The sequence below is a fragment of the Chanodichthys erythropterus genome, chromosome 22 (assembly GCF_024489055.1).
Source record: "Chanodichthys erythropterus isolate Z2021 chromosome 22, ASM2448905v1, whole genome shotgun sequence".
Classification (NCBI taxonomy): domain Eukaryota; kingdom Metazoa; phylum Chordata; class Actinopteri; order Cypriniformes; family Xenocyprididae; genus Chanodichthys; species Chanodichthys erythropterus.
The window spans coordinates 30321205-30338259 of record NC_090242.1 but is presented as its reverse complement, the minus strand read 5'-3'; the positions used below and the strand labels follow the sequence as shown (position 1 = coordinate 30338259).

The 17055-nt window shown below is 39.2% G+C and overlaps 1 protein-coding gene across 2 annotated transcripts in view; it reads left to right on the top strand.

The window, feature by feature from the left end:
• Nucleotides 1-17055, top strand: part of plrdgb (PITP-less RdgB-like protein) — a 118633-nt gene that overhangs the window by 50044 nt on the left and 51534 nt on the right. For both annotated transcript variants that reach the window (XR_010893569.1, XM_067375683.1), the window contains exon 3: nucleotides 10702-10806. Coding sequence is in view for 1 of the 2 variants with exons in the window: in XM_067375683.1 (XP_067231784.1) it covers nucleotides 10702-10806 (105 nt within the window). In the remaining variant the exon portion in view is untranslated. The remainder of the gene's footprint in view (nucleotides 1-10701; nucleotides 10807-17055) is intronic.

The following is a 17055-nucleotide window of genomic DNA, read 5'->3' as shown; positions in this document are numbered from 1 at the left end:
CGGGTGTCCGTGGACATGACTGAGTACTTCAGGAATCAATGATGTAGGAACGACTACTTGTAAGGTATTGTCACCTAATGAGTTGCGCAAGTGTCTGCATAACACTCCATTATGAACATTAAGGCGACTAAACTGTGCCCACAGTTTTCTGAGGTATGGTGAAGCATTACGTAGCCTCCATAAGGGCGGTTTACGCCCCGTTTCTATCCAGGAGAAAACAACAGCTAAATCTGGATCTGACCTCTGTTGTTCCATCACCTTCCAGTCACTTTGGATTTGAACAAGATTTGATGTTGTGTGGTTTGGAACGAACATGGGCAAAGGGACATTTTTGCTCGTGGGCAGTGTTTGGGAGTGTGCTGACACTGGTATGTCTTGCAAGGCTATCGATGTGGTCTTAGTCGCTACCGAGACAGTAGACATGTCACTCTGAAAACAACTGTCAGGTTCCATGGGATGAGTCTCTGGCCGGCGAGACATGGCATCTGCATTAAGGTGTTTAGCTCCATCACGGTGAATGACATGCCAGTCGTAAAGATCCAATTCTATTGCCCAACGCGCTCGTCTACCTGTAGGGTCATGATCTAAAGGAAGTTTCTTGAGACCGACCAAAGGTTTATGATCAGTAACGATAGTGAATGGGTGACAACGAAGATAGTGTCGGAAATGACGAACTGACCACACAATGGCATACAATTCCCGATCAAATGTGGACCATTTTCTTTCTGAAGCAGACAGCACGTGGCTGGCATACGCAATGACATGCTCTTTTCCTTCAACTTGCTGCGAAAGAACAGAGCCCACTGAATGAAGGGATGCATCAGTGTAAAGGAGGAAGGGGATTGAAAGATTCGGAAATGCCATGATTGGTGGTGACGTCAGTGCCTGCTTCAGTACACTGAAAGCTTCATTTGCTTCTGCTGACCATGAGAATGATACACCTTTGTGTGTGAGATGGTACAGGGGTTCAGCTGTGCGTGCAAAGTGTCTAATGAATCGACGATAATAAGAACACAGACCCAGAAAAGCCCTGACTTGTGTGGCTGAAGTTGGAATTGGCCATGTCTTGACTTTATCTATGTTAGATGGGTCTGGCTCAACACCGGCACTAGAAACACGGTGACCCAGAAAAGTGACAGAAGAGCGTGCCAGATGGCACTTGGATGGCTTAAGTTTGAGTCCAGCCGTACGAAATCGTTGAAAAACTTCACGCAAGTGCTGAAGGTGCTGTGGGAAATCAGCACTGTAGACGATAATATCATCTAAGTAGATTAAACAAATACTCCAGTGCAGACCCCGAAGTACAAGCTCCATTAAGCGCTGGAAACTGGGTGGGGCATTAGAGATCCCCATTGGCATCATACAGAATTGATATAGTCCTGTACCAGTGGAGAAAGCTGTTTTTTCTTTGTCATCTGGATTGAGTGGTATTTGCCAGTACCCAGCAGTTAAATCAATTGTGCTAAACACTCTGGCCCCAGAAAGTCTATCGAGTGTATCGTCCACCCGAGGAAGAGGGTGTGAATCTTTGATTGTGACATCATTGAGGCGTCTGTAATCAACACAGAACCGGTGTGTTCCATCCTTTTTCCGGACAAGCACAACCGGAGCGGACCACGGACTGTGAGACTCCTCAATGATGTTGTGTTCCAAAAGCTTTGATACCTCTTGTTGTAGTACAGCCTGTGTAGCTGGTGATGTTCTATAAGGGCGCAGTTTTATTGGAGCAGCATCACCCGTGTTGATACTATGTGATACTAAGTTGGTTTTTCCATAGTCATGAGAATGGGAGCTAAAAATGTTAGCGAATTCAGTCAGTAGGGTCTTAAGCTGTGCCTGTTCTTCAGCGTTTAAGTGTGTATCTTCCAAATGCACTTCAGGCGCTGGATGGACAGTTTCTTTAGAAGTTGTCACAGCTGAGACTAATGCATACTCATCATGCGCATTGCCAGTGACAGAGAAAAGCTGACCCAATGGGCATCCAGCCTCAAGAGAGACTGGTTCATCAGTCGGATTAACAACTCTAACAATGGCCCTCCCCTTTTGAACTGATGTCAGTGTTCGAGCTACACCTAAGGTTATAACTTGAGGGGGCTGAGGTTCCAGCATACCCACATATGTGTCTGTGAAAGGATTCGCTACACCATTATCTTTGATAGAAATTGGGATTGCCATCTCAGACATAGGGGGCACAGTCACCTGAGCGACACTAACTGCAGAACTTTGTACTGGGATCAGTGACTGGGGCGGTGAAAGAGGCACTGAAGTGTTATACAGTTGTAAACATGCATGTGGTACATCAATGGTAACTGTGTGTTCAATTAAGAAATCCCATCCTATGAGAACAGGATGAGTGGCTGTACGTACCACATGAAAAACATGAGAAAATGTGACATCTCCAATGTGTATGGGTGCTATTACAGAGCCCAGTATGTCCAATAACTGTCCAGTAACTGATGACGCTAACACAAATGACTTACTGATAGACTGAGTGGACAAAGCTGGAATTGATCTACGACAGTCATCGGTAATGAGAGATAAACCTGACCCAGTATCAACCAAAGCATGGAGTTCAGTACCAGCCAGTGCAATTTGAATGAATGGTGTAGGTGGAGTAGGTTTGAAACCAACTGTACCAGAGTGGACCATTATTGGGGATGAAGCTGGCATTTGGTCCCCAATGACAGCTTCTACTCGTTTCCCCGCTGTGGTGAGAAAGGGGTTGTCCCCTTGTAGGATGGGGAGAAATGTACATGTCGTGTGGGGGATCTTGGCGCACTTTGGGAGTGGGGGGGTGGCGAAGGAGATCTGTGTCTGTGGTAACTGGAACTTCTGTACTGTGGGCTTGGTGAGGGTGAACGAGCATAACGGGTTCTATGTTCGTATTCGGAATCAGGCCGGTGCTCCCGGGAAGGCGAGCAGCCAGAGTTTGAGTTGCCATAATGATGTCTTTGGGGGGTGTATCGATCAGATTGTGTGGTGTGAGAGGTGTGTGACTCACGACTGTGGGAGGAAGGAGAGTAGCTGCGTCTTTGGCAGTAGAAGTCAGCATTTGGGGGTGCTCGATCGTTTTCTGAGTGGCCATGGTAGCGTCGTGGAGGACAGCAGTCATCATGAGGGTGTTGTCGTCGACCTCTCTGTGTACGTTGAGAAGAACAGCAGCAGTCCTGGCGGTAATGATGATCATCCCAATCAGGCTGGCGATGACGTGCTGTGATGTTGTAATCCACGGCTGCGCAGGTCTGATGTGGAGAGTGCGTGGAAGACTTCACCTCGTCCTGAAGGCTGGAAATCCGCTGCGAGAGCTGGTCCATACGTTCATCAGTTTGTCGCAAGTGAGACTGACGTAAAGCCTGTAGGTCGGTTCGGAGTTCAGCGATGGCTGATGCTAGTTCAGTGATTTGAGTTGGTGTCACTATGTTAGTCGATGGCTGGGGATTCACAGTCACAGGCATAACACCTGAAGGGCCAGCAACACTAATGGCTAACTGAGCGCGTTCACACTGACTGGCCACTTTCAAAGCATTGTCCAAAGTCACAGCCCCATGCTCATGAATTTTCAGTTGAAGTGATGGATCTAAGCCGGTCACAAATCTGCGAAAAATTTCACAATTACGGGCTGCTGCATCATATTGAGGAAACGCTTCAGTCACAAGATTTGTAAGTTCAGCAGCATAGACTTCAAGAGGTTCTTGTGGCTTACGAGGACGAGCATTCAAAAATGTCTGAAATGTGGCCAAAAAAGTTTTACGTCCAAAAACAGTGCTTAAACTGGCTTTGGTCAAATTGTAGTCCGCTTTCACCGCAGGGGAGAGAGACTGCCAGTATGCAAACGCTGGACCGGTAAGCTTCACAGGGAGAAGTTTGGCCTTATCCAGTGGTACAGCTGAGACATCAAGTGCCACTTCAAATCTTTGTATCCATGCACTAAATGGCTCTTTACTATCTCCAGAAAAAGGAGCAGGGAGGTCAATTTTAAATGACGGATGTGGACTTGCTTCATCTGCGACAGGTCTGTCTCTCTGCATTGCAACTGCGTCATTCTCATCGTCCGCCATTTTGTGCGAGAAAGAAAAAAAGAATGCACGTAATCCGAACTTGCAAAAAGAGCACGTAAAAAAATAGAACAGTATAAACGGCTCTGCAGGTTAAAGCGGCGATATTCACGTCGTTCAATATGAAAAAAAAAAAACAAGCGTCCAGAAAACAAGCCAACCAGCGCTGCCACCAGTGTAACGCGCGCGTGGGTTATACTCTAACTTTACAGTTCTTACCCAGCGCTGCTTCGTGGGTTCTTGGCTTTGTTCTGTTTACCAAGTTATCACCGCTTATAGATGACACTGACAAAGAGCTCGGGTGATCACACTTGTTTTTACTGAACATTCAGAGGCGAACATCATAAATTGCCACAACTGATTACAGAGCGTGCACCTCTCTCTCTCTCTCCGTCCGCTACTCTAACTTTACACACACACACACTGTTTGTCCTCTCCCCCGCGATCCAAATCGCGGGGCGCTGTTCTCGCGATATTATACCCCAGATCTATACAAGGTATTAGAACATTATTTTATACCCTTAATTTCACTCCCTACAGTGAAGTCTGTGTGTGTGTGTGTGTGAATGGCTATTGTCAAATGTGCAGCTTAAAGTACTTTACACAAAATAGGGTCGCAAACTCACACATGTATATATCAGTGGCGTGCAGAAATGAAGCAAAGTCCTCACAGTTTTTTAATGTGTGTGTGTGTGTGTGTATATATATATATGTATATATATATTGTGGCGACCAGGGCGGGCGAGAGCCGTGAGGGAACTGCGCGAGGCCGGTGACGCAAGTGATAACGAGCATCACCTGGGAGGCGCACCGGCCTTGAGTCTCTCACGGAGGAGCTCCGGGAGCATAAAAAGAGGAGCGACGACCGTGAAGGACGAGAAAGGACCAGGCCTGGATATTATTTTATGTTTTATTATGTTTGTATGGCCGGCAGACGTCCGCAAGGGTCTGCCGGCTTTACTTTCGTTTTTAAAGTTGGGTTCAATGTTCGCCGGTTCCCGCCTCCTTCTTCCCATATTTACGAACTGTGTTACATATATATATATATATATATATATATATATATATATATATATATATATATATATATATATATATATATATATATATATATATATATATATACACACACACAAACCCAATTCCAAAAAAGTTCGGACACTGTACAAATTGTGAATAAAAACATAATGCAATTCAAATTCAAATTCCAATATTTTATTCAGAATACAACATAGATGACATATCAAATGTTTAAACTGAGAAAATTGATCATTTTAAGGGAAAAATAAGTTGATTTTAAATTTCATGGCATCAACACATCTCAAAAAAGTTGGGACAAGGCCATGTTTACCATTGTGTGGCATCCCCTCTTCTTTTTATAACAGTTTGCAAATGTCTGGGGACTGAGGAGACAAGTTGCTCAAGTTTAGGAATAGGAATGTTGTCCCATTCTTGTCTAATACAGGCTTCTAGTTGCTCAGCTGTCTTAGGTCTTCTTTGTCGCATCTTCCTCTTTATGATGTGCCAAATGTTTTCTATGGGTGAAAGATCTGGACTGCAGGCTGGCCATTTCAGTACCCGGATTCTCCTTCTATGCAGTCATGATGTTGTAATTGATGCAGTATGTGGTCTGGCATTGTCATGTTGAAAAATGCAAGGTCTTCCCTGAAAGAGATGACGTCTGGATGGGAGCATATGTTGTTCTAGAACTTGGATATACCTTTCAGCATTGATGGTGCCTTTCCAGATGTGTAAGCTGCCCATGCCACACGCACTCATGCAACCCCATACCATCAGAGATGGAGGCTTCTGAACTGAGCGCTGATAACAACTTGGGTTGTCCTTGTCCTCTTTAGTCCGGTTGACATGGCGTCCCAGTTTTCCAAAAAGAACTTCAAATTTTGATTCGTCTGACCACAGAACAGTTTTCCACTTTGCCACAGTCCATTTTAAATGAGCCTTGGCCCAGAGAAAACGCCTGCGCTTCTGGATCATGTTTAGATATGGCTTCCTTTTTGACCTATAGAGTTTTAGCCGGCAACGGCGAATGGCACGGTGGATTGTGTTCACCAGCCTTGACCCTTACGCACAGAGATTGTTCCAGATTCTCTGAATCTTTGGATGCTATTATGCACTGTAGATGATGATAACTTCAAACTCTTTCCAATTTTTCTTTGAGAAACTCCTTTATGATATTGCTCCACTATTTTTCACTGCAGCATTGGGGGAATTGGTGATCCTCTGCCCATCTTGACTTCTGAGAGACACTGCCACTCTGAGAGGCTCTTTTTATACCCAATCATGTTGCCAATTAACCCAAGTTGCAAATTGGTCCTCCAGCTGTTCCTTATATGTACATTTTACTTTTCCGGCCTCTTATTGCTACCTGTCCCAATTTTTTTGGAATGTGTAGCTCTCATGAAATCCAAAATGAGCCAATATTTGGCATGACATTTCAAAATGTCTCACTTTCAACATTTGATATGTTATCTATATTCTATTGTGAATAAAATATAAGTTTATGACATTTGTAAATTAATGCATTGCTTTTTTATTCACAATTTGTACAGTGTCCCAACTTTTTTGGAATCGGGTTTGTGTATATATATACACAGTCAAACCAAAATTGATTCAGACACCTTGAACATTTCATTCATTAATACAGTTTTTTCACTATAGTTTAAAGAAATGGTAATAAAATATGTCAAGATCTCAGAGTTAAACTATGTAAAAAAAAAATTATCACTCAAGCAAAACATGGTCAGGTCAAAGGGTCTGAATAATTTTTGGTTTCAAATTTCTATAAATTTTACCGGTAGTCCACTGTATGAAGAATTTCCGGGTATAATATGTCACAGTTTACTTTATTTTGCTATCCTCACTAACATAAATGAAATATAGTGTCCTGCACCCACTAGTAAAAATATATAAAAAATATCAAAAAAGTGTTTGGTTTAACTATATATACAGTATATATATAAAAGGGGGAGAGAGAAACCAAATACAATTCTATCGTGTATTCTATTTAACTATGTAATTATTGTTCTATTTATTAAAACCAAGTATAAATCGCATCAATTTAGACATCCATTCCAAAATAATAACTAAAGGCAGTAACTATTTATTTGTGAACTGATGTTTAGCTGTTCTTTTTAATCATAAACTTATTTTCAGGTCATCAGTCATCAAGCTCGGTAAACACTGGTCAAAGACACGAAGAAGTTCCTTTAATTTCATCAAGCTGGCTGCTCACTTAAAAACCCATAGTCATAATGTTTTCAGGCCATTTAAATTTTTGATGTAAAATAAAGTGGTGAAGTGGTATACTTTTTAATTAGTCTTTCCATTAATGACATAATGGTGTTCATTCAGACTGAATGCTCATGAAAACAAGGGGTGGGATTTACTGCACAAACTAATCATATCTAATCATAACCAATCATATCCAATCATAGCACGTTAGAGGCATTGCCGCCTCTCACGTGACTTTCCCCCCTTCATTCTCGATTACCCCCTCACCAAAACCACATGCTTTAGGGGGTCTGTTAAAATGCAATGAGCTCACTTTAGAAAAACAGTGATTTATACACTTTTTAATTTCACATTTTGTAATATTTGCTGTTTTTTATTTTTGTATTATTTTCTTACAATTTTTTGAAGAGTTATTGCCTTCCTTGCCTCTGGTTTAGGTTTATATGGGTATATATATATATATATATATATATATATATATATATATATATATATATATATATATATATATATATATATATATATATATATATATACAAAAAATTTGGGACGCCTGCCTTTACATGCACATGAACTTTAATGACATCCCATTCTTAATCTGTAGGGTTTTATATGGAGTTGGCCCACCCTTTGCAGCTATAACAGCCTTAACTCTTCTGGGAAGGCTTTCCACAAAGTTTAGGAGTGTGTTTATGGGAATTTTTGACCATTCTTCTAGAAGCGCATTTGTGAGGTCAGACAGTGATGTTAGCGAGAAGGTCTCTGCTATCATTCATCCTAAAGGTGTTCTATTGGGTTGAGGTCAGGACAGTCAAGTTCCTCCAGACCAAACTCGCTCATCCATGTCTTTATGGACCTTGCTTTGTGCACTGGTGCACAGTCATGTTGGAACAGAAAGGGGCCATCCCCAAACTGTTCCCACAAAGTTGAGAGCATGAAATTGTCCAAAAAGTCTTGGTATGCTGAAGCATTAAGAGCCAAGCCCAACCCCTGAAAAACAACCCCGCACCATAATCCCCCCTTCACCAAAATGTATGCTTGGCACAATGCAGTCAGGCAAGAACCATTCTCCTGGCAACTGCCAAACCAAGACTTATCCATCGGATTGCCAGACAGAGAAGGATGATTCGTCACTCCAGAGAACACGTCTCCACTGCTCTAGAGTCCAGTGGCGGCGTGCTTTACACCACTGCATCAGACGCTCTGCATTGCACTTGGTTATGTAAGGCTTGGATACAGTTGCTTGGCCATGGAAACCCATCCCATGAAGCTCTCTACGCACTGTTCTTGAGCTAATCTGAAGGCCACATGAAGTTTGGAGATCTGTAGCTATTGACTCTGCAGAAAGTTGCCGACTTCTGTGCACTGTGCACCTCAGCATGCGTTGACCCCACTCTGTGATTTTACGTGGTCTACCACTTTGTGGCTGAGTTGCTTTGCTTCCACTTTGTTATGGTACCACTAACAGTTGACTGTGGAATATTTAGTAGTGAGGAAATTTCACTTATTGTTCATGTGGCAACCTATACCACGCTTGAATTCACTGAGATCCTGAGAGCGACCTATTCTTTCACAAATGTTTGTAGAAGCAGTCTGCTTGCCTAGGTGCTTGATTTTATACACCTGTGGCCATGGAAGTGATTGGAACACCTGAATTCAATTATTGAATTGGCTGTCCCAATATTTTTGGCAATATAGTGTATATATGTGTATGTCACATCGGATTTATGACTTATACTTTAACCCTCTGGAGTCTGAGGCTGATTTGGGGCCTGGAGAACTTTTGACATGCCCTGACATTTGTGCTTTTTTCAGTTGTTCATAAACATATTAATGGAAAAAGTGTCATTACACTGTATTCAGCACAAACTAGGCTACAATAATATGTGAGGAACATGTATGTACATGTTTGTGTTTTTGAAGGAATGACATTTATGCGTGGTTATTGAAAAAACAAAAAACTTAAGTCACTGAAATAAGGCCAAAAAAAGTATAATAAATCTGTGTTCATAAGACTTTAGGGTATTGGAGGTTGTAGACTAGAGTTTTTGCTTCAAAATTATGTAAAAATGATGCTGCCTACTCCTTCATATAAAACAATATATTGATTTAGTTTTTGTAAGACACTTTTTGCCAAGAAACACAGTATGCGAGGAGGCGTGAATCACCACTGAAAATGGGCCATTCTCACCTGAGAAGACAAAAGAATTGGATAGTAATGAGCTGAAATGACTTGCATATTAATGAGGCATTTCAGTCAGGTAGGCTGTGAAAAAAAGTCTCAAAAAAATGTCTCAAGCTCATTATGATATATGAAACATACAGAAAAATATTATTACAATATAAAGTAATGGTTTTATATTATACTTTAAAATTTTATGTATTTCTGTGATGCAAATAGTCTGAATATAGACTTTTAGTTTAAAAGCATGCACATTTGGAGAAATATTGGATTCTCATATGCTTATGTCAATTTTCTATACAGAGGAGTTATATTTATTTAATATTCACTGTCATTACTATGAGCGCTGGTGTTTTCAATTCATCCTTGAAGTCGGAGGGCGCTCTATGCATTTTTAGTCCACAAATTCATCTAAAAGAAGAAGAGGCTATTCCATGAATGGAGTTTCCAATTCATACAGCAGCAGGAGGGCGCTAAAGAAACAAAAACTCATCTAAACTTCATCTGTAGAAGACAAGTAAACAGGAAGTAACTGCATGTCTTCTAGAGATCGCTAACCATGACTTTTACATCCAGATAAACACTTTTCAAGACAATAAATACACGATTGAGATACTGAATGCATGTATTGACTGAATTAGCGTCTGAATAGAGCTGGCTCCGTGGGCGTGGCCGCATTAGCAGATAATGAGCTGAATCACGGATTTCTGACATGGCTCTCTTTTCATACAGATTACATAAACACAGAAGGTTTGTTTTCGATTTGACTTACATGATTTAAAACCTGACATCTTAACGTTTTTTTAGACATAAGTGTAATTTTTTTGTCATTAGTATTCACTAAGTTACAGTTCATTTTCTGAGAACTATCAGATTGGAGTTCGTTCAGAGGGAGATGAGAGATCACGCATCATGTTAGTTTTCTTTATTTTACAAAAAGCACAACATTCTGTTTTTACTCTGAGTGTACACAAATGAAAGAAGATAGTCCACAGATTAAAATGGTGTATAACTCTTAATTGTATGTGCAACATTGACGGAGTATTTTGAGTCTCTTTCACACTGATAAGAAAAAAACCACGGTGGTATCGCCGGCGATACCGTCAGACCTCAGAGTGTTAATAAAAAAATAATTTGGAAAAAAAGCTATCAGCTTTAGACCTAATTTCCTTCATTGTAATGAATGGCTTCTCATGTCCTGCTGATCCGCAGATGTTATGGAGGGGAAGACGGCCTTACTCCTGGAAATGAGCCAGTGGAACTCCAATGACCTGGTGGAGCAGATTGAAACACTGGGACACCTGGAGCACTCCAGAGGTAAAAGCACCAGGGTCTCCTGAAGATGTTTCTCCTACATGTTTTTGTATCATGAATACATTACATTTATCCTTTAAGGTTGGTATAATAATCACTTTAATCAACAAAGTAAAGCTGACTAGGAATTGCTTGATGATGTGATTTAACGCCACATTCATTTTAATAAATTTCAGCTGACAAGCAAAACTGCTGTGAAAACCATGTATATTCTCAATGCTGCACATCCAAAATTAGTTTACTTTACCCTAAACAGCAGTTTTCTATGGCACTCAGCTTGTTTGGCATCTGTCTTAAAGTGGGGAAGTTCAATGAAAGGAGAATCAACAGTGATTAATGCTACAGATGCAGCGTAATCACTGTTTTGCTTCTGTAAGCCGTATTAATACTTCAGGACACAGAGTGACTCTACAGCACTATATAACTCTCACACACATTTAACTCCCTTTAGAGAGGCACACTAATGCTGCATGGGAGAATTAGAGTTTCTGTAATGCTGCACGACAGCTACTTTTAAATGAGGAGAAACATAGGCAGCTCACTTTTTGACACTCATTTAAGAAAAATGTATTTCATCAGTCTGCAAAGTTCTACTGAAAGAGCTATAAGACCTAATAAATGTGACAGCATGATCAAGCGACCGTCCAAGGTTTCTCAGCCACAAACGACGAGTCCATCAGCAGTGTTTGCTTTGGTTTTGTTGAGATGTATGTGTTTTGAAACCCTTTTTTTATAATTTGGCTCTTGAGAGATTCATCTTTATTTTCGCTTGTGGAAGAACGTCTACATCCATACAGGTCTGTTATTTGTGCAGGGATTTATGGATGGCTTAGAGCTGTGCAGAAATTCAATATCATGTGGATTTGTTATTTTGGTTTTCATGATGGTAAGGTCACAGATTATAAAGTGAAAGAGAAAGGATGGAGACAGACAGAGCGAGACAGGATTACCACTAACAATTATCCGTTTTCATTTCACAGTTAAGAAATCTGGAACATATTTCAGATTTAAAGAGAGCAGGGATGAATCCCACCACTTAACTAAACCTTTTATTTATTCATTCATTCATTCATTTATTTATTTATTTCCACACCAGAGGATTTAAGCATGACCCAATTTATGAATTTCCAATTTAAAAAAAATGTAAATAGATAGGATACATGCTGAGTCTTCTGGCATGACAAACCCACATTTCCATTCAATTAAACTTTGAATTCAAACACACCCGAGCACAGTAGGCTTAAGAAAACACTGGTGACCTCTCACTAATGACAAGAAGTGCAATATATAAAAAAGTGAGAGCTGTGAATCATTGTGAAAATTAAACAGAATAAGACTTGAGTATGTCAACAACTACCCAATTGTTTGGGGTTTTGTGAAACAAACATTTTTTAGCCCCATTAAACCCACAGACACAATACAGTAACATGGACAAAATTTTGGTACACCTCTTTGGCCCATGAATTGGATGAACAATGCAAGTAAACAAGGAGTTGCGGCTTTTCTGGACAAAAAGTGCAAATAAAGTTTACATTTCTCAACTGATTTTAACCGATTTCAACGGTTTATGATCTGCATGGAGTATGAAATAGGATTTGTCTCCAGTTACTCAGAATCTTGCTAGTTTTGAACTTGAAAATTATTCATTGTCATAAGGATTTGTGAAAACTCACGCTTCTCAAGCATAGATTTGGTTTATTTTTCAAGGTTAATATTTGTGGAGATGTTCCTAATGTAATATAATTTAAAGGTGCCCTAGAAGCAGTTTTTACAAGATGTAATATAAGTCTAAGGTGTCCCGTGAATGTATCTGTGAAGTTTCAGCTCAAAATACCCCATAGATTTTTTTTTATTAATTTTTTTAACTGCCTGTTTTGGGGCATCATTAACTATGCACCGATTCAGGCTGCAGCCCCTTTAAATTGCGCGCTCCCTGCCCCCTTAGCTCTCGACTACAGTGCATTTACAAAGTTCACACAGCTAATATAACCCTCAAATGGATCTTTACAAGATGTTCGTCATGCATACTGCATGCATGCATCGGATCATGTGAGTATAGTATTTATTTGGATGTTTACATTTGATTCTGAATGAGTTTGAGGCTGTGCTTCATGGCTAAAGCTAACATTACACACTGTTGGAGAGATTTATATGAAGTTGTGTTTATGAATTATACAGACTGCAAGTGTTTAAAAATGAAAATGGCGACGACTCTCTTGTCTCCGTGAATACAGTAAGAAACTATGGTAACTTTAACCACATTTAACAGTACATTAGCAACATGCTAACGAAACATTTATAAAGACAATTTACAAATATCACTAAAAATATCATGATATCATGGATCATGTCAGTTATTATCGCTCCATCTGCCATTTTTCGCTATTGTTCTTGCTTGCTTACCTAGTCTGATGATTCAGCTGTGCAGATCCAGACATTAATACTAGCTGCCCTTGTCTAATGCCTTGAACATGGGCTAGCATATGCAAATATTGGGGTCATACATATTAATGATCCCGACTGTTACATAACAGTCAGTGTTATTTTGAGATTCGCCTGTTTTTCTGAGGTCTTTAAACAAATGAGATTTATATAAGAAGGAGGAAACAATGGTGTTTGAGACTCACTGTATGTCATTTCCATGTACTGAACTCTTGTTATTCAACTATGCCAAGGTAAATTAAATTTTTGATTCTAGGGCACCTTTAATGTACATGAAATGTGCACATCGATTTTAATTGTGGAAATGGCTTTTTCTGTCTTCAAAAATGGCATTTCAGCTTTTTAACTCATGAAATGAAATGATGCATTGTGAAAAATAAAGCGAAGATGACAAATGAACGACAAGGAAGAACAAAATATGAACATATAGTACACAAGAGAATACAAGCAAGAGTTTGTTGATAGTCACCAGTGACACGCTAGCTCCAGGCAAACAATGACACTCAAAACTGTCCTGTTACTATAGCTAAAAATACAGCAACAGCATATCTTGGTTTTATGAAATATAACAAAACCAATGTTATTCGTGTATGGAGCAGAAACAGTGCTACCTCAGCGTCCATTTTCAGGTCTCTCCATATTAACGTGGGTCCTAAAACTCTTGCCTCATCATAACCTTTCTTTTTCCAGTGATATTGCGCTTAACTTTTCTCTTTTGTAATGTCTCTCAGTCATCTCTCTTTCTACAGTCTTTCTTCAAATCTCACTCTTGCTCACTCTCTCTCCTCCCCCATCATGAGTGTGTTGTGGCGCTCGATTCGTTCCACGTTTCTCAGAAATTGCTTACTGCACCTTTAACTTGCGTGACTAGAAATAGCTGCCCACTTTTGTAAATACAAATATGTGAACTGAGCTTAGGGACTTTGACAGCACTCTTGAAAGTAGGATATAGGTTAAATAGATACAGATATTAGAAATTGACTTTATGTTTGTCCCAAAAAACAAACAAAACAAACAAACAAAAAAAAACTTATTTGCATTTGTCAGGGTTTTTTTTAGTTTGGTCTTTGTTTTCATTATGTTCACCTTCTGTTTGCTCATCTTCAGTTGACCCAGTTTTCCTGTGTGTTTGATTAGTCATTTAGTTCACCCGGTGTTCATCAATTATCTCATTAGTTCCCTCATTAGTTCCTGTATAAGCACTCCTTGATTTGTTCACTCTTTGTCTTGTCTCTCTTATGTTTTGATGTGGTTTTCTACCTTTTGAATTGTTTTTTAAACCTTTAGAGTTCTTTGAAAACCTGATTCTCCTGCTTTCTTCAGCTTTTGTGCACACAGCAGTGAGCTGACATGACTTTTTAATAGCGTTATTCAGTGAAATGGAGTTGGAGATTAAGGAAATATTTCACATTAACAGCTTGTTTACAAGCAAAGGAAAGACCTGTAAAGAAATGGCAAACAACTCCCAGTTCTGTGGATATAAACTCTAATTTAAATCAGAACAAGATTTGATAATGTAAATTGCTGAACTGTTTTGAGTGCCATTCAGATTTTAAATGGAAATGCTCTCTAACTCCCTCTATTTCTCTCTTTCTATTCTCCCTCTCCTGTTTGTCTGGAGGTTTCTTGCATTATTCATTAATACCCATTTTTCCTAGCCTCACACAGAGCCACAAACAGATGCAGACTGTCTTGCTGTTAAAATTCTGCAGCTGTTAGGGCACAGCCTCTTGCAGTGATTCCTTGTGAGGTAGACATTGACTGGCAAAGAGCAGTTGAGTTCTGACAGAAAACCTTTAGTGCTCTTTTAAAAGGCTAAATAATGGGCCAATCACAATATTAGTTAAAAGGAGTATAAAAGGCCATTTACCTGCAGTTGTGCACCAGTTCAAATGAATAAATTCAATTCAATATTTAACAAGACGAAAGATGAACATGCCCAGATATAATGCATATTTGTGTTGATTTTCAGTTAAAATCAAAACAATTTGAATTAATCAAAATACATGGATATATTTGAGTGGCTGTCAGTGGGGAAAGATGCCTTTTGCCTGCAGAGTGTAGTTATGGCATTTACCAGCAAGGACTACTGGGAAACAAATTGAGAGAACTTGCATTGCAAACTATAGTATGGTGACGTAGTGTATTTTCACGAAATGCTGGATGTTTTTAATGCACACACTTGCTTTTTTATTCCAATTTTATGTAACATTATGTAACTCTCACCATTATGTTCAGTTTGATTGGACTTTTAATATGTTTGTATCTGTCACATGTTCATTTGTTCTGTTTTCTAACACTTGTCTGTCTCCCCAGTTACCGTCGTTATTAGTTCATATGTGACAGCTGTGTCTTATCATTATCATGCACTAGTTGTACCCTAATCTTCAGTCTCTGTTCGGTCTCATCTATGTTATAATCATTCTGTTGTATCTTTATATGTTAAACTACTTTTTGGATTGTACTCATCTTCGTCTGCCTTTCTTGCAACCAAACGTGACAGTAACAATGTGCAATATAGCTTTATGCTTGTGTAAAAAGTGGGACTGTACAATTGTTTTTTTTGTATTTTTGTTACACAAATTAAAATTATATATGAATATTTATATTGCAAATTATGAATATTTGATACAAAAGGACAATTTAATGTAAAATAAGAATAAAATAAAATTTTAAACAATATTTCAATTCATAAATTAAAATGTATGTAATCTGCATATTTCATCAGAATAGCACATCATCATTAGCCCCTTTCACAAAGTAATCCCAAGAACTTTCAGGAATTTAAAAAGTAAAAGAGGTTATTCTTATTTCATACCAACTTTTATAAATCTATGAAATAATGTGTCATTCTATGTGTCAAGCTATTTCTATTTCTTTGCTTCTGTTTTCTCTACCTGTATTTGAGTTTGTTGAGGTACTAATTGTTTCAGTTAAATCAGCTCTGCTTAGAGTACATATGGTCCCTCTCTATATAGTGTTAAAGTAACAATGAAGCCGAGTTAATGAGTTAATGAGATAATTAAGTGATTAAATGATGACTGAGCATTAGTGATGTACACCTGCTGTTAAGAAGCAGCATCACTGAAGAGAAACACAAGAACTACAACTGACTTGCAGCCACAGCCTAAGATGAACTCAACTGAAGATAAAAGACATTAAAGTGGTCATGAATTGCGTTGGTTTATTGTTTTATAATGTTTCCTGGGGTGCACTTATAATGTTAGTATTCTTTTTACATCCAAAATTATCATAATTTATAAATAAAAGGCATTTTTCCTACCCTGATTTTAGCCTCTGGTTTGAACGCTCTGTTTTAAGGGGCGTGTCTGCTGTGAGACTTCAGTGTAAATGCCCACTGCTGTGATTGGCTGACATCTTTGCATATGAAATGGCCAAGTATTACTCTCTCTTTTAGGTCGCTTTTACTATTACAGTTCTCAAGGTTAACTAATCATGAAAAGTGTTGCATTTAGATCTATGGCGTTATATTTAGATCGTGGCATGAAAGGTTGCAGAGATGAACACTGTGTAGCCGATCACAGACATGTTGAGTGAATGAAAGCAGTGATCTCGTCATTGAAACTCTTTTTCTGCACACTAACAAATGACACACAGACAAAGATCATTTGACTGTACATGAATCATTAATATCAGATCAGGCATTAGAATGAACACAGTTACTGACATGTTGTTGCATTACTGTCGAGTCCAGGTCCTGCACAATATTTTGTAATCCACAACGGCATGTTTGCTTGGTAGAAGTGACACTCAATAGAAAGTTCCATTGAAACACCGGCGCCCAGCAGC